The sequence below is a fragment of the Symphalangus syndactylus genome, chromosome 5 (assembly GCF_028878055.3).
Source record: "Symphalangus syndactylus isolate Jambi chromosome 5, NHGRI_mSymSyn1-v2.1_pri, whole genome shotgun sequence".
Classification (NCBI taxonomy): Eukaryota; Metazoa; Chordata; class Mammalia; order Primates; family Hylobatidae; genus Symphalangus; species Symphalangus syndactylus.
Window position 1 is genome coordinate 38,675,766 of NC_072427.2, and position 26,132 is coordinate 38,701,897.

A 26,132-nucleotide genomic window follows, 5' to 3' on the forward strand; every position below is an offset into this window, starting at 1 on the left:
AGATCTATCAAGCAACTGGAAAACAAAAAAAGGCAGGGGTTGCAATCCTAGTCTCTGATAAAATAGACTTTAAACCAACAAAGATCAAAAGAGACAAAGAAGGCCATTACATAATGGTAAAGGGATCAATTCAACAAGAAGAGCTAACTATCCTAAATATATATGCACCCAACACAGGAGCACCCAGATTCATAAAGCAAGTCCTCAGTGACCTACAAAGGGACTTAAACTCCCACACAATAATAATGGGAGATTTTAACACCCCACTGTCAGCATTAGACAGATCAACGAGACAGAAAGTTAACAAGGATATCCAGGAATTGAACTCAGCTCTACATAAAGTGGACCTAATAGACATCTACAGAACTCTCCACCCCAAATCAACAGAATATACATTTTTTTCAGCACCACACCACACTTATTCCAAAATTGACCACATAGTTGGAAGTAAAGCTCTTCTCAGCAAATGTAAAAGAACAGAGATTATAACAAACTGTCTCTCAGACCACAGTGCAATCAAACTAGAACTCAGGATTAAGAAACTCAGTCAAAACCGCTCAACTACATGGAAACTGAACAACCTGCTCCTGAATGACTATTGGGTACATAATGAAATGAAGGCAGAAATAAAGATGTTCTTTGAAACCAACGAGAACAAAGACACAACATACCAGAATCTCTGGGACACGTTCAAAGCAGTGTGTAGAGGGAAATTTATAGCACTAAATGCCCACAAGAGAAAGCAGGAAAGATCCAAAATTGACACCCTAACATCACAATTAAAAGAACTAGAAAAGCAAGAGCAAACACATTCAAAAGCTAGCAGAAGGCTAGAAATAACTAAAATCAGAGCAGAACTGAAGGAAATAGAGACACAAAAAACCCTTCAAAAAATTAATGAATCCAGGAGCTGGTTTTTTGAAAAGATCAAGAAAATTGATGGACTGCTAGCAAGACTAATAAAGAAGAAAAGAGAGAAGAATCAAATAGATGCAATAAAAAACGAAAAAGGGGATATCACCACCGATCCCACAGAAATACAATCTACCATCAGAGAATACTACAAACACCTCTATGCAAATAAACTAGAAAATCTAGAAGAAATGGATAAATTCCTCGACAAATACACCCTCCCAAGACTAAACCAGGAAGAAGTTGAATCTCTGAATAGACCAATAACAGGTTCTGAAATTGTGGCAATAATCAATAGCTTACCAACCAAAAAGAGTCCAGGACCTGATGGATTCACAGCTGAATTCTACCAGAGGTACAAGGAGGAACTGGTACCATTCCTTCTGAAACTATTCCAATCGATAGAAAAAGAGGGAATCCTCCCTAACACATTTTACGAAGCCAGCATCGTCCTGATACCAAAACCTGGCAGAGACATAACCAAAAAAGAGAATTTCAGACCAATATCCTTGATGAACATTGATGCAAAAATCCTCAATAAAATACTGGCAAACCGAATCCAGCAGCACATCAAAAAGCTTATCCACCATGATCAAGTGGGCTTCATCCCTGGGATGCAAGGCTGGTTCAACATACGCAAATCAATAAATGTAATCCAGCATATAAACAGAACCAAAGACAAAAACCACATGATTATCTCAATAGATGCAGAAAAGGCCTTTGACAAAATTCAACAACCCTTCATGCTAAAAACTCTCAATAAATTAGGTATTGATGGGACGTATCTCAAAATAATAAGAGCTATCTACAACAAACCCACAGCCAATATCATACTGAATGGGCAAAAACTGGAAGCATTCCCTCTGAAAACTGGCACAAGACAGGGATGCCCTCTCTCACCGCTCCTATTCAACATAGTGCTGGAAGTTCTGGCCAGAGCAATCAGGCAGGAGAAGGAAATAAAGGGTATTCAATTAGGAAAAGAGGAAGTCAAATTGTCCCTGTTTGCAGATGACATGATTGTATATCTAGAAAACCCCATTGTCTCAGCCCAAAATCTCCTTAAGCTGATTAGCAACTTCAGCAAAGTCTCAGGATACAAAATTAATGTACAAAAATCACAAGCATTCTTGTACACCAATAACAGACAAACAGAGAGCCAAATCATGAATGAACTCCCATTCACAATTGCTTCAAAGAGAATAAAATACCTAGGAATCCAACTTACAAGGGATGTGAAGGACCTCTTCAAGGAGAACTACAAACCACTGCTCAATGAAATAAAAGAGGATACAAACAAATGGAAGAACATTCCATGCTCATGGGTTGGAAGAATCAATATCGTGAAAATGGCCATACTGCCCAAGGTAATTTATAGATTCAATGCCATCCCCATCAAGCTACCAATGACTTTCTTCACAGAATTGGAAAAAACTACTTTAAAGTTCATATGGAACCAAAAAAGAGCCCGCATCGCCAAGTCAATCCTAAGCCAAAATAACAAAGCTGGAGGCATCACACTACCTGACTTTAAACTATACTACAAGGCTACAGTAACCAAAACAGCATGGTACTGGTACCACAACAGAGACATAGATCAATGGAACAGAACAGAGCCCTCAGAAATGATGCCGCATAGCTACAACTATCTGATCTTTGACAAACCTGACAAAAACAAGAAATGGGGAAAGGATTCCCTATTTAATAAATGGTGCTGGGAAAACTGGCTAGCCATATGTAGAAAGCTGCAACTGGATCCCTTCCTTACACCTTATACAAAAATTAATTCAAGATGGATTAAAGACTTATATGTTAGACCTAAAACCATTAAAATCCTACAAGAAAACCTAGGCAATACCATTCAGGACATAGGCGTGGGCAAGGACTTCATGTCTAAAACACCAAAAGCAATGGCAACAAAAGCCAAAATCGACAAATGGGATCTCATTAAACTAAAGAGCTTCTGCACAGCAAAAGAAACTATCATCAGAGTGAACAGGCAACCTACACAATGGGAGAAAATTTTTGCAACCTACTCATCTGACAAAGGGCTAATATCCAGAATCTACAATGAACTCAAACAAATTTACAAGAAAAAAACAAACAACCCCATCAAAAAGTGGGCAGAGGACATGAACAGACACTTCTCAAAAGAAGACATTTATGCAGCCAAAAAACACATGAAGAAATGCTCCTCATCACTGGCCATCAGAGAAATGCAAATCAAAACCACAGTGAGATACCATCTCACACCAGTTAGAATGGCCATCATTAAAAAATCAGGAAACAACAGGTGCTGGAGAGGACGTGGAGAAATAGGAACACTTTTACACTGTTGGTGGGACTGTAAACTAGTTCAACCATTGTGGAAGTCAGTGTGGCGATTCCTCAGGGATCTAGAACTAGAAATACCATTTGACCCAGCCATCCCATTACTGGGTATATACCCAAAGGACTATAAATCATGCTGCTATAAAGACACATGCACACGTATGTTTATTGCGGCACTATTCACAATAGCAAAGAGTTGGAACCAACCCACATGTCCAACAACGATAGACTGGATTAAGAAAATGTGGCACATATACACCATGGAATACTATGCAGCCATAAAAAATGATGTGTTCGTGTCCTTTGTAGGGACATGGATGAAACTGGAAAACATCATTCTCAGTAAACTATCGCAAGGACAAAAAACCAAACACCGCATGTTCTCACTCATAGGTGGGAATTGAACAATGAGAACTCATGGACACAGGAAGGGGAACATCACGCTCCGGGGACTGTTGTGGGGTGGGGGGAGGGGGGAGGGACAGCATTAGGAGATACACCTAATGCTAAATGACGAGTTAATGGGTGCAGGAAATCAACATGGCACATGGATACATATGTAACAAACCTGCACATTGTGCACATGTACCCTAAAACCCTAAAGTATAATAAAAAAAAAAATAAAAAAAAAAAATAAAAAATAAAAAAAAAAAAAAAAGAAAAGAAAATTATGGTATATCTTTAATAAAGAATCTTATAAAGCCACTAAAAATGTTTTATGAATTTTAAATCATATGTGTAAAGGTTTATGATAAATTGTTAGATGAAAAGAGTAAAACCACAGTTGAATATACAGTATAATACCAACAAAAGAATATGCCAAAGTTTAAATAGTACCAAAGGATTGCGATATGGGGAAAAAATTCTTCTATACTTTTTTTCTCTTTTCTGAATTTTCCAAATTTTCTATGAATGATCAGGTCACAATTTGATCAATGAAAGAGATAAAGTGAAAAAATAAAGATTATCTTGTTGGCTGATAATTTAACCTTTTTTCTGTTGTATATAAGCAAAATTATTAATCACATGTAACAAAAATGTTCAGTTAGACAATGCTATGAAGAGTAGTAAAAACAATCCTTATAGTTTTTCTCGGTAATTATAAGAAAAATTGTTCTGCAAGAATTTCAAAAAAATTGTTTGGCAAATAAAACTGTATAATTTCAATTCATTTGGAAAGTTTAATGATTAAAACACATAGGTGAGGATGGCAATTTCTAATGAATTAGAGAAAATGGTAACTGTTTTTAAAAGATTCTACATGCAAATCAAAAGCACAATGAGATACCATCTCATACCAGTCAGAATGACTATTATAAAAAGGTCAAAAAATAACAGATGCTGGTGAGGTTGCAGAGAAAAGGCAATGCTTATACACTGCCAGTGGGAATGTAAATTAGTTCAGCCATTGTAGAAAGCAATTTAATGACTTCTCAAAGAACTTAAAAGAGAATTACCATTCGACCCAGCAATCCCATTATTGGGTATATACCCAAAGGACTATAAGTCATTCTACCGTAAAGACACATGCATGTGTTATGTTCACTGCAGCACTATTCACAATAGCAAAGACATGGAATCAACCTAAATTACCATCAACAGTAGACTGGATAAAGACAATGTGGTACATATATACCATGGAATACTATGCAGCCATAGAAAAGAAAGAAGTCATGTTATTTGAAGCAACATGGATAGAGCTGGAGGCTATTATCCTAAGCAAAATAACACAGGAACAGAAAATCAAATACTGCATGTTCTCACTTATAAGTGGGAGCTAAACATTGAGTACACATGGACACAAAGAAGGGAATGACACAGGGGCCTACTTGAGGGTGCAGGGTGGGAAGAGGGTGAGGATACAAAAACGAGCTATTGGGTACTATGCTTATTACCTGGGTGATGAAATAATCTGTACACCAAATCCCCATGACACACAACTTATTAATACCTATGTAACAAATCTGCATATGTACTTCTGAACTTAAAAGTTGAAAAAATAAAAATTAGGCTGGGAACGGTGGCTCACGCCTGTAATCCCAGCACTTTGGGGGGTTGAGGTGGGCAGATCATTTGAGGTCAGGAGTTCAAGACCAGCCTGACCAACATGGTGAAACCCCGTCTCTATTAAAAATACAAAAAAAAAAAAAATTTAGCTGGGTGTGGTGGTGCATGCCTCTAGTCCCACTAACTTGGGAGGCTGAGGCAGGAGAATAGCTTGAACTAGGGAGGTGGAGGTGGCAGTGAGCCAAGATCGTGCCACTGCACTCCCACCTGGGTGAGAGAGCAAGACTCCATCTTAAAAAAAAAAAAAAAAAAAAAAAAAAAAAAAAAAATCAAGATTTGTGTTTTTTAAAAAGATTCCACAGGGTTTTTTTTTTTTTTTTTTTCCCGTGTCTGGATTTTTCTTTTCTTCCTTTAAGATGGTAAGTTAAATGAAGTTTTATGAGAGAAAATGAGTCTAAAAGAGAAAAAAGTAGCTTTGGACTTGCTTTTGAATCTCATTTTGTATCTCCAGGTTGCAGAGCTCTAATTCTCTTAAGACCTGCCCTCTCTCCAATCCTTTAGGGCAAGACAAGAAAGGAGACTAAATTGTGCTGGGAGCAAAGTCAACCAGGGAGGCACCCTGTGCCCTTCAAGAAGTAGGTTTATTCCCCCACCAGATATGACATGTTAAAGCCAAAACTGCTGCTAGATATCATCTAGTGGTTTTGAAAGTATACATTTTAAAGCCTCGAACACTTTGTTCAATCAAATACCATATAGTATGATAGTAAAGAGGTAAAATAGAAAACCCAGGTGGTCTACAGCCCCCTATTGCTAGGAGCTTTTGCTTCTCTTCTTTCCCTGGGGCTATGGGGTGAGGATTCCCTGGGGCTGTAGGGTGAGGATATGGAAGCCCCTTAAAAACATTGATTTGGTCCAATCTCCTTTTTATACAGATAGGAGGAAATGAGAGCAGATAGGGGCAGTGGTATGTTTAATGTCACACATACTGCCTGATTAAAACAGTTCAGCTGACTCACCCATAAAATAATTACAGTTTTCTAAATGAGAGGATCAGAAGTACATGTTGGGAAAATACTAAAGAAAGTAACAATTGAAAAGAATGACTAAGAGAAGTGAGACCCCAAATTTGAGATTACAATGTTATCACCCAAACCTATTCTTTCTACACCAATATAAATTTTACAACACAGGGATGGCTTAGGAAACAGGATTTTCTTTTATATTTGTCTTCAATTTGGATTTTTTTTTTAATTTTGAGATGTTTTGGGAAAGTTTTAAACACACAGAGAAGTATAGAGAATAATATAAAAAACTACCACGGACACATTTTTGTTTAATTTTTCGTCGTCTTTGCTGTATATATACGTGTGTGTGTGTGTGTGTGTGTGTGTGTTGTGTGCGTATATGTGTGTATGTTATATATATATAAAGTTAACATCCTCTCTGTATTTCTTTTCTTCTCCTTCCTCTTTCTTCCTGTTCCCAGAAGCAAACACATTCATGAATTTGGTCTGTACTCCTATAGTAGAATAAATATTTGTTTGTTTGCTTGTTTTATCCATAAAATAGATTTTTATTATCAAAATATTAATTAAAATTAAGTGAATCTTAACATAGTTTTTATGCTTGCCTTAAGATAATAAACAGATTTATTTGCTGACAGGCAATTTTAACAACCTCAAACCTTTGAACTAGATTCTTGAAAACAAAGATGCCTCAGATTTGCTGAAATAACTATTACAAACTCTACCATCGTTTTTTATTCTTCGGATCCTGTGCAAAGCCTGACTGACTTAAACTTATTCAACTTCTTAAATTGGGTTTGGTTAACTGAGCTATAAGATAGAAAAGGCTGTTAAAGTCGGAGCCGATGAAAGCAGACACAACAGCAAAGGTGGTAACTGCTGTCTGTTATTGAAGAAAACAGTAAAAGACACAGAAACTGATTACCTGTATACATGATATTGAATAGAGAATAAATATTAAATTATATTAGTTAGGCAGAAGTGTAATATATTTTAGAAATGTAATAAATGTAATATGTTTCCATAAAAAATGATTGATGTTTATAAAAATTTCTAATGCTTTAGGGCTCTGGTAGTTACATAGTCCAGTTTTGTATGTTGGCTCTGTCATTTACTAATTGGATGACTAATTGAATGACAATAGTGCCTATTGCACAGAAATCCTGTGAAAACTAAGTGAGATAATCCACTTAAGACATTAGGAACAGAGCCTGGCAAAGAGTAAGCACTCAGTACATGTTAGCTGCAAGTAGCAGTAGCAGCAGCAGTAACACGAGCAGTAGTAGTACTATTTGAAAAACTGACCCACATGGAAGCATTCATAACCTGGAACAGGCAGAGAGCACAAACTCTGGAGCTTCACTCTCAGCTGGATCGTTTGCACCCTTCTACCAACTGAGTGGGCCTGGGGACAACTGCAGCACATAGGTTCTGCCTGCTATGAGGGTTCAGTGGGTATGAAAGATGCTTAGGGCCATGCATGCAGGACATGATCAGTCAACATTAGCAGTTACACATATTCCAGATAAATAATGCCTTACTGTTCATAAACACATCCTATTTTTAACCTGCAGAATCAAGCTCACACTTTTCTCACAGTAAGACGTCAAGGGACGCAAGAGGAAGGATCTAATTGCACTGATTAGTTTACCAAGGAGCAATCTGTCTAGATACAGAGGGACTGTATGTAATCATTGATGTAAATACAGCTCTATCTAGGCATAGCTCTGCAGGAATAAAATGTGACCCCAAAGTCGGGCCTTTTTCCTTGAAAGCAGATGGCTAAGATCTCTGTGAAATTCTTACTGGTAAGAGATTACCAGGAAAGGGAGGCCTAGAAGATGCTCTTAATAATGGACCAATGAGTTATGATAATGAGTACTTTTCCAAAACACTTTCACACACATTAACGCATCTGATCCTTGCAGCAACCCTATGTGAAGGAAGGTATTATCCTCATTTGTCAGAGGAGGAAAGAGAAGAGCAGAGAAGTCAAGTGACTTGCTCAAAGGAGAATCCGGTGCATTCCTACTTCAAGTTCAGGACTTTTATTACCCATGCATGGCCTTGTGGAATGTTCCTTGCTGGCATGTACTTGCCATATTGTGGGGGCTATTTCATTTTTCCAATGTTTTTGTAACCTTAGTTGTTAGGATTAGCTTAACTCTAAATCCCATCTGTACTACAGCATACATGCAGTATGTTGCATGTGTGTGTTCATCCTATATGCATGCACACATATAAGCACGTGCTGGGGGACAACTGCATTTATTTTTCAACATTTTATTTCTTTTTAAGTGTACTTTTAAAAGATGAAAATCTATGATTGAATTTGAAGACTGATGTGATTCAGCCAAATTTTAAGGACGCTGAGTCATTTGTTTGGACTGAAGCCTGAGAAGTAATTCAGTCCCAAAAGAAGGCAAAAAAGGGTTTTCACTTTAAATGAACCATATTTTTTTTTCCTGAAACCATGATCTAATTTCTTTTATAAAGGAAACACGAACTTTTGTTGCCATCTCCAGCTGTCAAGCAGTCACCCATACTTTTGCCCTGCAGCAAAAGGAAGGGACATCAGGTGACAGACCCTAAATTTCAACTAGTCACACAAATTACAGACCTTCCTATCATGATGTCCTCTTGACCTTCTGCTTTTCCCCTACAATGAAGAATGAGACACAGTTTAAATCAAAACGACTCTCATGGGCAATTTTACAAAACAAATAGAAGGCTCAGAGCCTCACCCCCTTCCCCACTTTCCCCGCTGGGCCAGCCTGTTCTCTCTTTCCACGCAGGCAGGAGCTAACAATTAGAAAGACCTTTCCCACACTGACAATGATGCTCTGTTTGCCAAGCCCCGTTTGCTTTGAAGAACGAGTTTCACTAAGTAAATATTTACAAAAACACTATAATCAGATGCCAAGTCCCACTTCTAGGGGACACTAGCGTGGCACCACACTGCTTTGTGGTGGAGTCTGATCAAAGGTCTGTACTGGCTCTATCACGAGGCTTGGCATACTGAAGTCCTTCTCTTAGCCTTTTAACTTCCACGCCCAGGACACTTCCCACAAAATATGTGAAAAATTACATTTACCATTGAAGAGTCAATTTAGAAATGCTGTCCCAATCTGGGACCACAGGAAAAAGTCATTAAATATTACTGTTTCCAGCAGTTCGGGAGAGCTTTGTGAAGTCAACAGAGAAAATTAAAGCCAGGGCTCATTAGCATTCAGAAAATATGTCATTATTTAAAACTATTTTTTCATGGTAAACCATTTACTGGCTAAAACCTAGTCATAATATTTGTATTACCTGTAGATCTGTTATCTATAAAACTGTGGGACCTGAGCGCTCCAACAGGGGAGAATCAAAACAGGTGCCTCCGCCTGTTCCTATTATGCACATTAGCCCATGGCCTTCTCACAGCCTGTTAAAACAGCTGAATTTGAAACAATAATGGTGCAGGCCAAACACTCGCCTGAAGGCCTGCCTGTCTTGGGATTTGGCCATTTACATTGATTTTCTTTACCCACATTTTTCATGAAACACAAATATTTGCCATGGCAACTGGGGTGTCACATGACATGCTGCTACATAAATAGCCTGGAAATCTCTTAAGGGGACACAGCCCACCAGTGCTGATAATACAGTGAAACCTCTTGATGATTTCAGTATTGAAAGATAAAAGTCTGAGAAGAGCAGGTAGCAGTCTACTATGGAGAGGCAGTAGGATTAATTTCTCCTGTGCTGCTCTCCAATTTCTCCTTCTTTCTTTTCTTATGAGAGCAGCTGAAAACATGACCACTTTCCACATAAAGTAAGCCAGAAAAAGACAGTGCCAGCTGTCTCCTTTCTGTGGTGAAAAGTTTCAAAAATCACTGTCTGCAGTCCATAAACATAAGAAAGCAAGGTACAAAAGTCCAGCACATTTAAACTGGGGGAATCTCCATAAGAATGAATTACATTGTACTGTGAGGAGTTAATGTTAAAGAATACAGAATTTGGCCCGGTGTGGTGGCTTATGCCTACATTCCCAACATTTTGGGAGCCGAGGCAGGTGGACCACTTGAGGCCAGGAGTTCGAGACCAGCCTGGCCAACATAGCGAAACCCTGTCTTTACTAAAAATACAAAAAATTAGCTGGGAGTGGCGGTACATCCCTGTAATCTCAGCCACTCGGGAGGCTGAGGCATGAGAATCGCTTGAATCTGGGAGCCAGAGGTTGCAGTGAGCCGAGATTGCGCCAACTTGGGTGACAGAGCAGGACTCCATCTCAAAAAAAAAAAAAAAAAAGGAAAGAAAGAAAAGAAAGTGCCACATGATGGTTAAAAAAGAAAAAAAAAAAAGGCCAGGCATGGTGGCTCATGCCTATAATTCCAGCACTTTGGGAGGCCGAGGCAGGTGGGTCACTTGAGGTCAGGAGTTTGAGACCAGCCTGGCCAAAATGGTGAAACCCCGTCTCTACTAAAAATACAAAAATTAGCCGGGCATGATGGTAGGCACCTGTAATCCCAGCTACCTGGGAGGCTGAGACATGACAATTGCTTGAACCCAGGAGGCAGAGGTTGCAGTGAGTCAACATAGTGCCACTGCACTCCAGCCTGGGCAACAGAGTAAATGAGACTCTGTCTTGAAATAATAATAATACAGAATTCTTTCCCCTGCTTCATTAAGGTATTCTATGTTTGGAGATCTTGCCTTTTTAGCCTGTATTTATAGACAAACGAAATACAGTAGAACCTCACAATAAGATATCCTATACCATACAAATTTGGATACAAAGCAACAGCCACTGGACTCCTGACCAGTTAGTATTAGAGGCTGACCCAGTCATTTAGTTAATCTTGCAATGATGCAACATGATTGAATTTTTTAGACCCCACCAATAACATTATGCTAGAGTTGACTTGTACAATTCCCCTTTTGAAAGTCAAATGCATACCAGCAGCAGCTGAAATAGCACTTATTTCTATGTTGAAGGTACAACTCAATAACATGTGTAAATCACCAAATATCTCACAGAAAGTGTTGTAAATAAGAACAATTTTCTTTCTATAGTGAGGAATATAAATACCTTTGATCTTTGTTTCTTGGGAAAGAACTTCACTTCTGCTGGAGATGGCGGTGGTTCCCGAGGTATAGTGAAAGTGGCTGTGGATGAAAATGGTACATGTTACCTTTTCCAGAAGAAGAGGCTGAGTCACTGGTTGGATGCTATTGGGTTTGCACCTTGAAAGTCAAATGGCTCTGTCACCCACTGTGCGCTCACTATCTTTCTTTCTGTATTCATTCAATGAAACAGCTATGATCACTGACTTCAAAAGGAAGCCAAGAGCATGAGAGGGCAACAGTTCTATTAGAATACAAGGTCAGCCCGCCTTATGCAAACTGCCTGATAAAAAGGCAAATTTTAAAAGCAGACACATTTTAAAAGCAGGCAAATTAGAGAGTAATATCTGTCTTATAAAATGCTTTGTTAGAAGATTTCTTTAAATAGCCAGATTCCCAGGTTCATGTAATATGTGATTTAACATAGCTACATATGGACTATTCTATTGTGTAAAAAAAAAGATTCTAAAAAATTTAAATGACTGAGGGAAGTGATACAATTGAAAAGCACCATAAAGATTATTTTTGAAATCAGTTAAATCTATACGCAACAACTTTTAGAGAACACACCTAGTCCATGGTCGAGGAAGAATGGGCCCACATGCTAGACAATGCTGTCTCAATCACATCTCTCCTACTGCCTAGCAGCAAACCTGACTGCCCTTTACCAAAATCCAAAGTCTGACATTCTCAGGGGAGAAAAATCTTTATACTACTCATCCCAAGAAAGAGAACAAAAAATTTATTTAAATGGTTAATTGAATAAAAGAAGTGAGGCTTCTTTCAGCTCAATTCCTTCAGCTCAACCCCCTTTTCTGTTAGTTTTCTATAACAACAATCTTAGAAGGAATTGACAGATATTGATCAAAAACAGCACGCTAGTAAAGGATATCAATATATAATTTAGAATCTCACTTTGAGGACTTGGTTCTCTTAGATTGCCTCAACTGAGCTGCAAGGAATATCTTCAGCTCTTTTTTAAAAAGTAGGAAAGATAGCAGAGCCTTTTCAGTGAAACTCACCTTCACAAAAGGGATTTCTTTGTTGCATTTGATCAACCCATTTTTACACCCCTCTGGTTTCCCTGGCTTCCGGCAAGCTTCCCTGTGACTTGTAGTCCTCACTCTCCCCTGGCCAGTAGTGTATGAAGACCCCATTTTAAGGGTATAGTTTTTGCCTTCAGTTCTATGCTCTCCTTCCCTGGTGTCCACTTTGGAGTTTGCTCTCCCACTTCTGAAGGTAAGTCCACATCCTGTGTTCAGCCTGCTTTGAATCCACAGATTCACCAGTAAAATTTGTTATTCCTATTGTCTGCAGACTCAGTACAATTTTTGTTTAACTTTCAGATTCTTGCAGAAAAGTGAGATTTATGGCTAAATTCCCATGTTCAAACAAAACAGCAGCTGAGAAATTTTCAAGTGGGCATAACTTATAACAGATTTTAGTAAAATTTTAGTACAATTTGGTAGGATAAAGATCTCAAGGATAAGTAATTTCACATTGTTAATCCACAGTTAATGATATCAATAAGAATTTTCTTAGCTGTCTGCAGAAATGCTATCACTAAATTATTATTTCATGTGGCCTTGGATTTTATGAGACACATGCATTTGAAGAATGTGTCTGCATTTTTACAAAACCGTATCCTAATGCACTGCCTATTTTGCTACTCAATTTCCCTGCTGGAAAAATCTGTTTGGTAAATTTTGCCAGAGTTAATGTAGAGGAAAAAATCCTTGTCTTTCTGGACAAACTTGTATGCTTCTGTGGTAGTTATTACTAATTTTTTTTTTTTTTGAGATGGAGTCTTGCTCTGTCGCCCAGGCTGGAGTGCAGTGGCACAATCTCGGCTCATTGCAAGCTCCACCTCCCAGGTTCAAGCCATTCTCCTGCTTCAGCCTCCTGAGTAGCTGGGACTACAGGTGCCCACCACCATGCCCGGCTAATTTTTTTTTTTGTATTTTTTGGTAGAGGTGGGGTTTCACTGTGTTAGACAGGATGGTCTCAATCTCCTCACCTCGTAATCCACCCACCTTGGCCTCCCAAAGTGCTGGCATTACAGGCGTGAGCAACCGCGCCCAGCCAGTTATTTCTAATTTTAGAGCCCCAGTTTTTTCAGAGTGACAATGTGCCCAACTCCTAGCAAATTAGAAAAAAAATTTTTTAAGAACATGCAGTTAAATTTTAACTTAAGATAAACAATAAATAAGTTTTTAGTATGTCTCAGATATTAAATATACTTATCCAACAAAGAATAACAGAATTTCCATGAATGGATTAGAATAAGCATAACATCATTCTAAGTATTTATTTAGTATAAGTATGTCTATAATCCTTATGTTAGCTCTAACCCTATCCCTGGACATACACTTTCCCAGCCTTTCTCGTAGCTAGCAGTGAGCAGTGAGATGTAAGGGAAAGTCCACCCCAAGGCTTCTGGGAAGAGACTGACACCACTATTTTCCCCTTCATCTGGCCTGGAATGTGTACGTAAGGCCCAGGGCTGCAGAAGCCATCTTATGACCAAGAGGTGGCAAGCATGAGGATTAAATCAAACATACCAAAGAGGGTAAAGTAGAAAGAACACCATGACAACCCTGCTGATCAATGCCACCATCCCTAGGCTCCTCACTTCCCAATTTCTTGTGTACGAGACAAACTCTTCATTGTTTAGGCCACTGGTAGTTTTCTGATATTTATAGTCACATGCATTTCTGAGTGGTACTACCCGTTCCCGTCTCTCCCTCCTTCCCTCTTCTCTTCCTTCCATACTTTGTCTTATTGCATGTGCTAGGACCTCAGTACCAAAATGGTGGCAACAATGATCATCCTTGACTTGTCTCTGCTTTTAATGGAGAAGTAGAAAAGGAATGCTTCAAAAGTTCCCCTACTAAGGATATTTTTTGCTCTAGGGCTTTGGTTGATAACAACAATCAGGTTCAGAAAATTCTCTTCTATTCTGCTCCATCCAGAGGATTTTCCCTTATCATTAATGTTGAATAGTATTGAATGATTTTTTTTTCTTTTGGTATATATCAAGACCATGAGGTTTTTTCTTTTTAAATATGTTAATATGGTGAATTATATTGTTAAATTTTTCTGATGTTGAACTTTCCTTACATTTTTCCTTGATTATGATGAGCATTTAAAAATGCTAATGTTTTTTAGAATCTTTGCCTCTATGTTCCTAAATAAGATTGATCTATGTATATTTTTTCTTGTACTGTGCTGTTTCAATTTTGGTAGCAAAGTTATAATAGCTCCATAAAATCAGTTGATAAGCTTTTCCTCTTTTTTTTCCCCTATGGGATAGTATAAAAAGAATTAACTGACCTGTTAAGGTTGGTAAAACTTGCCTACAAAAGGCCTGAGGCCTTCGCCCCTCTGGCATATTAGAGTATGTGAGTGTGTGTCTGTGTGTGTGTGTTTAAAAGACAGAGAGATATTTTTGACTACCAATTCAAATTATCTAATAATATTGTTTTAAGTTTGTTATTTTTTCTCAAGTTATTTTTGGTAGTTTACATTTTTCTAGGAGATTTTTCATTTCATATTTTAAAATGTATTGGCACAAAGTTACCATACTACGATTTTTTAAAAATTCTACTGTATCTATAGTTAGTGACCTTTTTTCATTTTAATAGTGTTTATGTGTGCCTTCTATTTTCCTTTCTTTATCATTATTGTCAGAGATCTGCCTGTTTTATGTTCTTTTAAAGAGGCCAATTTTTGACGGCGCAGTGGCTCAGGCCTGTAATCCCAGCATTTTGGAAGGGCAAGGTGGGCAGATCGCCTGAGCTCAGGAGTTTGAGACCACCCTGGGAAACATGGTGAAACCCTCTCTCTACTAAAATACAAAAAATTAGCTGGGCGTGGTGGTGCGCACCTGTAGTCCCAGCTACTCGGGAGGCTGAGGCACGAGAACTGCTTGAACCCTGGAGGCAGAGGTTGCAGTGAGCTGAGATCACGCCACTGCACTCCAGCTTGTGCTACAGAGTGAGACTCTGTCTCAAAAAAATAAATAAATAAATATAAAATAAAAAAATAAAGAAGCCAATTTTTAATTATTTTGGATCATTTTTGTTTTTACTTTCTTAATGTCTGCTTTTATTTTCATTATTTCCTTTCATTTTTTTTCCAGTTTAGTGCTTTTCTTTTTCTGTCTTCTTGTGTTTAATTAGGCTTAGGTCACTTATTATCAATTGTCCTTGTTTTCCTTTTTCTTTTTTTTTTGAGACTGAGTCTCGCTCTGTCACTCAGGCTGGATTGCAGTGGCGCAATCTTGGCTCACTGCAACCTCTGCCTCCCGGGTTCAAGCGATTCTCCTGCCTCGGCCTCCTGAGTAGCTGGGATTACAGGTACACACCACCATGCCTGGCTAATTTTTGTATTTTTAGTAAAGACAGGGTTTCATCATTTTGGTCAGGCTGGTCTCGAACTCTTGACCTCGTGATCTGCCCGCCTTAGCCTCCCAAAGTACTGGGATGTTCTTGTTTTCTATTAAATGCATATAAATAATGGATGAGGTTGCTCAGAAGTGATGAAAGACACTGGTCTACAGATTCAAGAATCCCAATAAATACAAAGCAGGATAAATAAAAAGACCTATATGTCTAGATGCATCACAATGAAGCTGTAGAACACAAAAGACAAAAAGAACTTATTTCAACTAGAGAGGAAACAAAAGACAAATTGTTTTCATCCACAATTTTAGCCACTATTTACCACTGACTCCGCAATAGTCCATAGGCTCCTCAATAGCAGATATAATTGCTAGAAAACAATGAAATAATATATTGAATGTGCTGACAAGATAACTTTCAAAAAGCAGGACATAAACACATTTTGAGGCAAATAAAATTTGAAAGAGTTTATCATCAGCAGAAACAGGCTTGTACTAGTGGAAATTGAAAGAATATAATTTAGGGAGATGGAAATGAATGCAGTATTGAAAGTCTGAGATGCAACAAGGAATGAAGAGCAAAGACAGTGACAAATCTGTTGGCTAATATAACAAATATTGATTACATAAAAAACATTAACAATAACGTCTTGTGGGTTTTTTTAAAAAAGATACAACTAAAATACATAAGAAAAATAGATGCTACATCAGGAGGAAGATGGAGTTAAAATGTTCTGAGGTTTTTATACTGTTAAAGGGAAAAGTACAGATATTTATTAACTTTAGACTTTGATAAGCAATATATGCATGTGAAAATAAGAAGCTAATCACAATAAGAATATAAAAGGAAGGTATCAATTCCAAAATAATAGAGGAATAAAAGTATAATGAGGAAAAATAATGTATTCAAAAGAAGACAATAAAGGAAAGAAAATGAAATAGCAACAAAACAGGGCAGGGCACAAACAGAAATAGTCTAGATGGAAGAAATATTATCAAAATATATTAGTAATTAGAATAACTGTAAATACGGTAAATGCTAAATGGATAACGATGGTCAGAATGAGTTTTTTTTTAATTCAGCTGTATACTATTTATAAAAGACAGACTTAAAACATATTGCTACAGAAAGATTAAAAGTAAAAAAATGAGAAAAGATACGCCAGGCAAACAATAACCAAAAGGAAGCTGATGTGGCTATATTAACAGACAAAATGCTATTTATGCTAAAAAGCAATTATAGAGATAATGAAGGACAGTGTGCAATGATAAAAGTTCCCATTTACTAGGAAGATATAATAACTACAGTAAGAGTTGGCAAGGATGTGAATTCACAGAGTATCTTATACACTGAAGGTAGAAATGTAAATTGATGCAATGACTTTAAAAGACAGTTTGGCATTACTTTCTAAAGTTGAATGTTCACCTACCCCATGACCAACATTTCCACTCCTATTGACCAAGAAAAATGCTTGTTCATACTCAGTAGGAAAGGTGAAGGAATGCACAGCAGCACTGTTCACAATACCAAAGGGTGAAATCAACCCAAAAGTCCATCAACAGAAGACTGGATAAATTAACTATGGTCTATTCAAACCATCATCTTCAGCAAACTAACACAGGAACAGAAAACCAAACACTGTATGTTCTCACTCATAAATGGGAGCTGAACAATGAGAACACATGGACATAGGGAGGGGAACATTACACACCAGGGACTGTTGGGGGGTGGGGGGAAGCAGAATGGAGAGCATTAGGACAAATACCTAATGCGTGCAGATCTTAAAACCTAAATGATGGGTTGATAGGTGCAGCAAACCACCATGGCACATAAATACCTATGTAACAAACCTGCATGTTCAGCACATGTATCTCAGAACTTAAAGTAAAATAAACAAACAAACAAAAAAATGGAATATTCTACAGCAGCCAAAAGAAATGAATTCAGTGACGTGCAGCATATCTACTTCAAGACTCTAATTCAGTATTTCAGGGAGGGCCCTGGCATCTCTAGTTTGATGCATACAGGTCATCTCCTTAGCACTCCACTTCTCCAGCTTTGCGTACAGCTCCCTACCCTTTCCTTTCATGTCAAGCAGGTGTCCCTCCCCCAATATTCTTTCTAAAAGTCAGACTTACTGAGTTACTACTTACATACAGTAAAATTCACCCTTTTTAGTGTACAGTTTTATGAGTTTTGGCAAATGTGTAAGTCATATAACTATCACCACAATCAAGATATAAAACAATTCCAGGCTAGGCACGGTAGCTCACACCTGTAATCCCAGCACTGTGGGAGGCCTAGGCAAGTGGATCACGAGGTCAGAAGATTGAGACCATCCTGGCCAACATGGCGAAACCCCATCTCTACTAAAAATACGAAAAATTAGCTGGGTGTGGCTGTGGGCGCCTGTAGTCCCAGCTACTTGGGAGGCTGAGGCAAGAGAATTGCTTGAACCTGGGAGGCAGAGGTTGTAGTGAACCGAGATTGCACCACTGCACTCCAACCTGGGCAACAGGGCAAGACTCCATTCTCAAAAAACAAACAAAAAAAAAACCAAAAACGATTCCAATACCTGCCAAAATTCCTGTATGCCCCTTTACAGTCAACTACTCTCTCCATCCCCAGGCAACTCTTGATCTGTTTGCTGTCTTCATTGTTTCATTTTCTAAAAATGTCATGTAAATAGAATCATATAGTGTGTACCCTGTTGAGTTTGGCTTCTTTCACTTCACATAATGCATTTGGGATTCATCCGTATTGTTGCATGTATCAGCAATTAGTTCCTTTTTAGAGCAAGTTGTACTCCATTGCATGGATGTACCTCAATTCATCAGCTGAGAGACATCTGAGTGGTTTCCAGTTTTTGGTGATTATGAATAAAGCAACATTCATATATTACAAACATTCATATACAGGTTTTTGTGTAAATATGTTTTCATTTCTCTTGGGTAAATAGATAACTAGGAGTGAGATTGCTGGGTCATACAGTAAATGCGTGTTTAACTTTATAAATAACTGCCAAACTGTTCTCCAAAGTGTTTGTACCATTTTGCATCCCTACCAGCAAGGAATGAGAGTTGCAATTGTTCCATATCCTCATGTAGTGGTATCCCACTGTGGTTTTAATTTGTATTTCCCTAACGACTAATGATGTTAAGCATGCTTTCATGTATCTATTTACTACCCATATATCTCCTTTGGTAAAGTGTCTGTTCATATCTTTTGTCTGTTAGGTTATTGGGTTGTTTGTTTCTTATTACTGAGTTTTAAGAGTTCTTTATATGTTCTGGATAAAAATACATAATCAGTTATTGTTTTAAAATATTAACTCTCAATCTATAGCTTTTCTTTCTTTTTTTTTTTTTTTTTTTGAGATGGAGTCTTGCTCTTGTTGCCCAGGCTGGAGCAATGGCGCAATCTCGGCTCACTGCAACCTCTGCCTCCCGGATTCAAGCCTCAGCCTCCCGAGTAGCTGGGATTATAGGTACCCACCACCACACCTGGCTAATTTTTGTATTTTTAGTAGAAATGGGGTTTCACCATGTTGGCCAGGTTGGTCTCAAACTCCTGACCTCAAGTGATCCACCCAACTCGGCCTCCCAAAGTGGTGGGATTACAGGCGTGAGCCACTGTGCCTGGCCAATCTATCGCTTTTCTTTTCATTTTCTTAACACTGTGTTTCAAAGAGTATAAGTGTTTAATTTTGATGAAGTCCAATGTATCCAGTTTTTCATTTTATGGATTTTGCCTTTGGTGTGGTATGTAAGAAATCTTTGCCTAACTCAAGAACACAAAACATTTTCCCCTTCGTTTTCTTCCGAAAGTTTTATAGTTTAGGCTGTATATTTAATTTTATAAACCATTTTGGGTTAATTTTTGTACATGGTGCAAGAAATGGGTTAAGGTTCTTTTTTCCGTTTTATATAAATGTCCAGTTCTTCCAGCACAATTTGTTGAAAAAATTATGCCTTCTCCACTGAATTGCCTTTGCATCTTTGTCAAAAATGAATTGACCAGGTATTTGTGGTTCTATTTCTGTACTCTTTACTCTGTTCCATTGATCTCTGTGTTTATCCTTTTGCCAATACCACACGGTCCTGATTACTGTAGCTTTATATTAACTCAGATAACAAGAGTCCTCCAATGCTGTTTTCCTTTTTCAAAATTGTACTAGCTATTGTAGCTCCTTGCCCTTTCTACAAACTTTAGAATCAGCTTTTCAATATCTACAAAAAATCTTACTGAGATCCTGATTGGGACTGCATTGAATTTATAGATCAATTTGGGGAAAATTAATTATAAAAATATTGAGTCTTCTAATCTATGAACATGGCTAATCTTTCCAATTTATTTAGGTCTTCTTTTAACTTTTTTCATTAGTGTTTTATAGCATCCAGCATCACTATGTTTGCAAATATTTGTTAGCTTTATACCTAAGTATTTAATTTTTGGTGTTATGTTAATGGTGTTTTTTAAATATTCAATTTCCAATTGTTCATTTCTAACAAATTGAAATTCAATTTATTTTTGTATGTTAATCTTGTGTCCTCAAACCTTCCTTGTTAGTTCTAGTAGCTTTTGTGTGTGTGTGTGTGTGTGTGTGTGCGCGCACGCATGATGGCTTGCGAGTTTCTATGCAGTAATTGTGCTGTTTGCAAAGAGAGTTTTATTTCTTCCTTTCCAATCTGCATGTCTTTTGTTTCTTTTTCTTACCTCACTGCATTGGCTAGGAACTTCAGTACAATGTTGAATAGAAGTGGTGAGAGTGCACAACCATGTCTTGTTCCTGATCTTAGATGAAAAGCATTCATTCAAACACTATTGTGATATTAGTTGTAGAGATCCTTTTATCTGCTTGAGGAAGTTCCCTTGTATCCTTAATTTTCTTAGGGTTTTTGATACAAATGGATGTTGATCTTTTTTAAATTGAGATGGTTATATAGTTTTTCTTCTTCAGTCTATTCATATGATGACTTATAATGATTGATATTTAAATGTTGAAACAGCCTTGCATTCCTAGGATAAACCCCACATGGTCATGATGTAATATATATAAAATACATAATCTCTCTCTATATATATAAACATATATATCTATATATAAATATATATCTATATATATACAGAGAGAGCACTAGATTCAATTTGCTATATTTTGTGAAGGACTTTTGTATCTGTTTTCATAAAGAATACTGAGCTGTAGTTTTTTCTAAAGTCTTTGGTTGTGGTGTCAGGGTGATGATAGCTTCATAAAATTATCTGGGAAGTGTTTCTTTCTATTCTATTTTTCAGGAAGAGTTTCTGTAACATTGGTAATATTTCTTTCGTAATTGTTTGGTAGAATTCACCAGTGACGCCATATGGTATCATTTTTTTCTTACAATGTTTTTAAGTACTAAGTCAATTTCTTTAATAAATATAGGACTAATCAGGTTATATATTTCTTCTGGAGTGAGCTTAGGTAGTATCTGTCTTTCAAAGAATTTGTCCATCAATATAAGCTGTCAACATTATAGGCATAAAGTTGTTTATAATGTTCTCTTATCATCTTTTAAATGTCTACAGGATTTGTAATGATGTCTCCTCTTTTGTTCCTGATATTGGTCATTTGTGCCTTCTCTCTTTTAATCTTGGTTAGTCTGGCTAGAGGCTGACCAATTTTATAAAAATATTCCATGAAACACAGTTTGGTTTCACTGAATTCCTTTTTTTTTTTTTTTTTTCTATTTTCCATTTCACTGACTTCTACTTTTGTCTCTATTATTTCCATCTGCTGCTTGCTTGGGTATAATTTGCTTTTCTTTTTCTGGCTTTTTAGAGTGGGAGCTTAGATCATTAATCTGAGATATTTCTTCTTTTCTAATAAAAGTATTTAATGTTAAAAATTTTTCTTAAGCACTACTTTAGCTGCATCTTACAAATTTCAATATGTTGTGTGGTCATTCCCATTTAATTCAAAATATTTTTTTTAATATCCTTGTGACTTCCTCTTTGATCCATGGGTTATTTAGAAGCGTGTTTTTGCATTTGGGGGATTTTCTACTTTTTAGTTTAATTCTGTTAAGGTCAGAGAACATAATGTGTAAGATTTTAACTATTTTAAATTTGTTAATATTTGTTTTATAGTCCAGAATATGGTCTATTTTGGTGAATGTTCCATGTGCATTTGAAGTAAATACGTGTTCTGTTGTGTTTTAATGGTCTATAATGATCTATGGTCTACATGGCCTATAATACTGTTCTATTATAGTCTTCTATAGCAGGGGTCCCTAACCCACAGGCCACAGACTGCGTACTGTGGCCCATTAGGAACTGAGCTACACAACAGGAGGCGAGTGGCAGGTGAGCAAGCATTACCATCTGAGTTCACGCCTCCTGTCAGATCAGCAGCAGCATTAGATTTTCATAGGAGAAAGAACACTGTTGTGAACTGCACATATGAGGGATCTAGGTTGCATGCTCCTTATGAGAATCGAATGCCTGATTATCTAAGGTGGAACAGTTCCATCCTGAAACTATTCCTCCCCACCTCTTGTCTGTGGAAAAATTATTTCCCAGAAAACTGGTCCCTGGTGTCAAAAAGGTTGGGGACCACTGTTCTAGAGTATTATTTTTTGGGGGGGGTTCCTAGTTCTATTGATTATTGTGAGATATAATTCTGGATTTATTATTTCTGTTTTATTAATTTTTGCTTCATATATTTTATATTTCTGTTTTTAAGTAAATACACATTTAGGAATGTATGTCTTCTTGCTGGATTGATCCTTTTATCATTAATGTACCTCTTTATTCCTGTTAATGTGTCTTCATCTGATAGTAATAGAGCCAATCCAGCTTTCTTTTTATTATTGTTTGTATGGTATCTTTTTCCATCTTTCTCCTTTTTATTAATTTTTAATTTACATTTAATTTGCGTCTAGTCCTATAATTTACTTTTGAATTACAAATATATAAACTTTTTATTTTGGAATAATTTTAGATACAGAAAAGTTGCAAAGATAATCTAGAATGGTCCTGTATACCTGCATTCAGTTTCCCTTAATGTTAACATATTCTATTACCGTGGTCCATTTGTCAAAAGCAAGAAACCATCATTGATACATTATTATTAACTAAACTCAAGACTTCATTCAGATTTTACTAGTTTTTACACTCACGTCTTCTTACTGTTTCAGGATCTTTTCCAGGATATCTCATTGTATTTAGTCATCATGTCTCCTTAGGCTCCTCTGGTCTGTGACAGTTTGTCAGTCTTTCCCTGTTTTCATGACCGTGACAGTATTGAGGAGTATGGTCAGGTATTTTGTAGAATGTCTGAAATTTGGGTTTGTCTGATGTTTTTCTCATAGTTTTTCTGTAGTTATAGGTTGTTGGGGCAGAATAACATAAAGGTGAAGTCCTTCCTCATCATATCATATTAGGGGGCACATGATATCAACATGAATTTTGACTAATGATATTATCCTTGGTCATTTGGTTAAGGCAGGTTTGCAGGTTTCTCCATTGCAGATTTTCTGTTTTTCTTCTTTCTGTACTCTATTATTTGGATGTGAATCACTAAATCCAACTCACATTCAAAGAGAGGGGAGGGGTGGATAAATAAGCTCCATTTCCTGGAGGAGGAGGTAACTGTTTAAATTACTTGGGGCTGGGCACGCTGGCTCATGGCTGTAATCCCAGCACTTTGGTAGGCCGAGATGGGTGCATCACCTGAGGTCAGGAGTTTGAGACTAGCCTGGCCAACACGGTGAAACCTCGTCTCTACTAAAAATACAAAAAATTAATCAGGCGTGGTGATGGGTGCCTGTAATCACAGGTACTTGGGAGGCTGAGGCAGGAGAATCGCTTGAATCCAGGAGGCAGAGGTTGCAGTGAGCCGAGATTGCGCCATTGCACTCTAGCCTGGGCAACAAGAGTGAAAGTTCATCTCAAAAACAAATAAATAAAAATAAATACATTATTTGGAATTCTATAGAAAGATTTGTCACCCTAATCTTATTTTAACCTATCTGTCTTGACATTTAAATTGCAATTCTTAGAGACTACATACAGTTGGGTCTTGCTTATTTATCCAATCTGACAATCTCTGTCTTTTAATTGGTGTATTTAGAACATTCACACTTAATGTAAAGATAGCCTTCACTTTGCACTGTTCCAGTATGTACAAATTCTAGTTATTACAGTTTAGTTAAATAACATCAGTACCCCAACATAGTTTAAATTCCAGTTACATAAAATTGTAATTGCATAAAATATAAATTTGCTGCTAGAACTCTATTCCACAAATCACTACATAAGTGACAGATACATATCAAGGTCAGTGACCATTCAAGTCATTCCATTCAAAGTCTGTCAGTCATTGGTCACTGTGCATCTGTTTTTGAGTTTGCATACAGACTAAAGAATGTAGTAGTATTGCCTCTTTGACTCCCAGTGATAAATCCACATCATTTTTTTTTTCACAAAAAATGTACAAATGAAAGACAGAGTTGGTTAAGGAGGTTAAAAGTACACCGAAAGAATGAAAACTGATAGTCCTCAAAGTGAAACTGAAATATATTGTAAGTAGAATTATAGAAGAAATAGCTGACTGTGGGAATGTAGACAATGCCACCATTTGAAAGACTCTAGTAATGCATCTGGAAGAACTTAGTCAAGGTTAACTTACTGACATACATGAGGAAAGTAGTTGTGATGAAAGTACATGTTTGAGAGGATGTGATGCCAGAAAGAAATTTCATATTAAAGGAACTCAGAGATATTTCATAATATTAAAAGTGAAAAGAATAAAAAGTTGGAAGCTGATTCAAAGTTAGAAAGAAGTATGACAATGCACCAAGCCACAGTAAAGATTATCACTCCATATCATAAGTTAATAATAAGAAGAAAAAGGCAAGCACTATTTAAACTATTATTTTTTTAACAAAGAAAACACTTTATTTTCAATGTTTCTAATGTTTAGAATAATAGGATATTAAATAAATATAAATTTTGCTATTTTTTTCGTGGCCCTACATAGTTATAATAGACGAAGAAAGTTTTTAATGTTTTGACAAAAATCTTAAAGATCATGAAACAACTGTAATTTTTCCTATTGACTCTAAATTACCTGGCAGGGTTTCTGCTTACACAGTCATTTGTGTGGTCCCACACCACTATGCAAAGATTGCCTATAATTCTTAATATGGTGATATGGTTTGCCTGTGTCCCCACCCAAATCTCATCTCAAATTGTAATCTAAACTGTAAACCCCACTTGCTGGGGGAAGGACCTGGTGGGAGGTGAATAGATCACAGGGGCAGATTCTCCCATGCTGTTCTCATGACAGTGAGTGACTTCTCACAAGATTTGATGAGTTTTTAAGTGGCAGTTTCCCCTGCTCTTCTCTCTTGCCTGCTACCATGTAAGATGTTCCTGCTTCCCATTCTGCCATAATTGTAAGTTTCCTGAGGCCTCCCCAGCCATGCGGAACTGTGAGTCAATTAAGCCTCTTTCCTTTATAAAGTACCCAGTCTCAGGGAAGTTCTTTATAGCAGTGTGAAAACAGACTAATACATATGGCTGCATTAAAATTTAACATCTTGTTAGCTTTCTATTTGTTCCATGGATTTGTTACATTTTTAAATGTAAATTAAAAATTAATAAAAAGGAGAAAGATGGAAAAAGATATACAAACAATAATGAAAAGAAAGCTGGATTGGCTCTATTACTATCAGATGAAGACACATTAACAGGAATAAAGAGGTACATTAATGATAAAAGGATCAATTTTTCCAAAGAAAATTATGATTTTCACAAATTTTCTGCTTTTGGAGTAAATAAGTATTTTTATGATTCCATTTTATCTCTACATAAATTATTATTTAAACCTCTTTTTCAAATATTTTAATGGTTGTTCAGGATACACAAAACATCTTTTAATTAATCAATATATCTTCAAATAATATTAGACCATTTCATGTATAAGGATCTTATAACAATATATTGTTATATATCAATTTCTCCCTCATCCTTGTGTTATTGTTGTCATATATTTTACTTTTACATATGCCATGAAGCCACAATACATTGCTAATAATATGGGTTAGCAAAATATGGCCCATAGTCCATATCAAGCTCACAGTATTTATATGGCCTTTGAGGTAAGAATGGTTTTTACATTCTTAAAGGATCAAGAAGTAGAAGAAGGAAGAGGAGAAGGGGGAAAAGGATGAGGAGAAAGAGAAGAAGAAGGAGGAGGCAGCAAAAGAAAAAATAAGGAAGAAAAGAAGATGCAAAGAAACTTGCAAAGGAACAAAACATTACATTATTTACTACCTAGTCTTATTTCCTATCTAGT

The 26,132-nt window shown here is 36.9% G+C and overlaps 1 protein-coding gene across 16 annotated transcripts in view; it reads right to left on the reverse strand.

The window, feature by feature from the left end:
• IQCH (IQ motif containing H) overlaps positions 1 to 26,132 on the reverse strand; it is a 256,651-nt gene that overhangs the window by 132,624 nt on the left and 97,895 nt on the right. For all 16 annotated transcript variants that reach the window (XR_010120697.1, XR_008657668.2, XM_055278015.2 and 13 more), the window contains 2 exons: positions 11,353 to 11,429; positions 8,899 to 8,937 (listed from right to left, as the gene is read on the reverse strand). Coding sequence is in view for 14 of the 16 variants with exons in the window: in XM_055278015.2 (XP_055133990.2) it covers positions 8,899 to 8,937; positions 11,353 to 11,429 (116 nt within the window). In the remaining 2 variants the exon portion in view is untranslated. The remainder of the gene's footprint in view (positions 1 to 8,898; positions 8,938 to 11,352; positions 11,430 to 26,132) is intronic.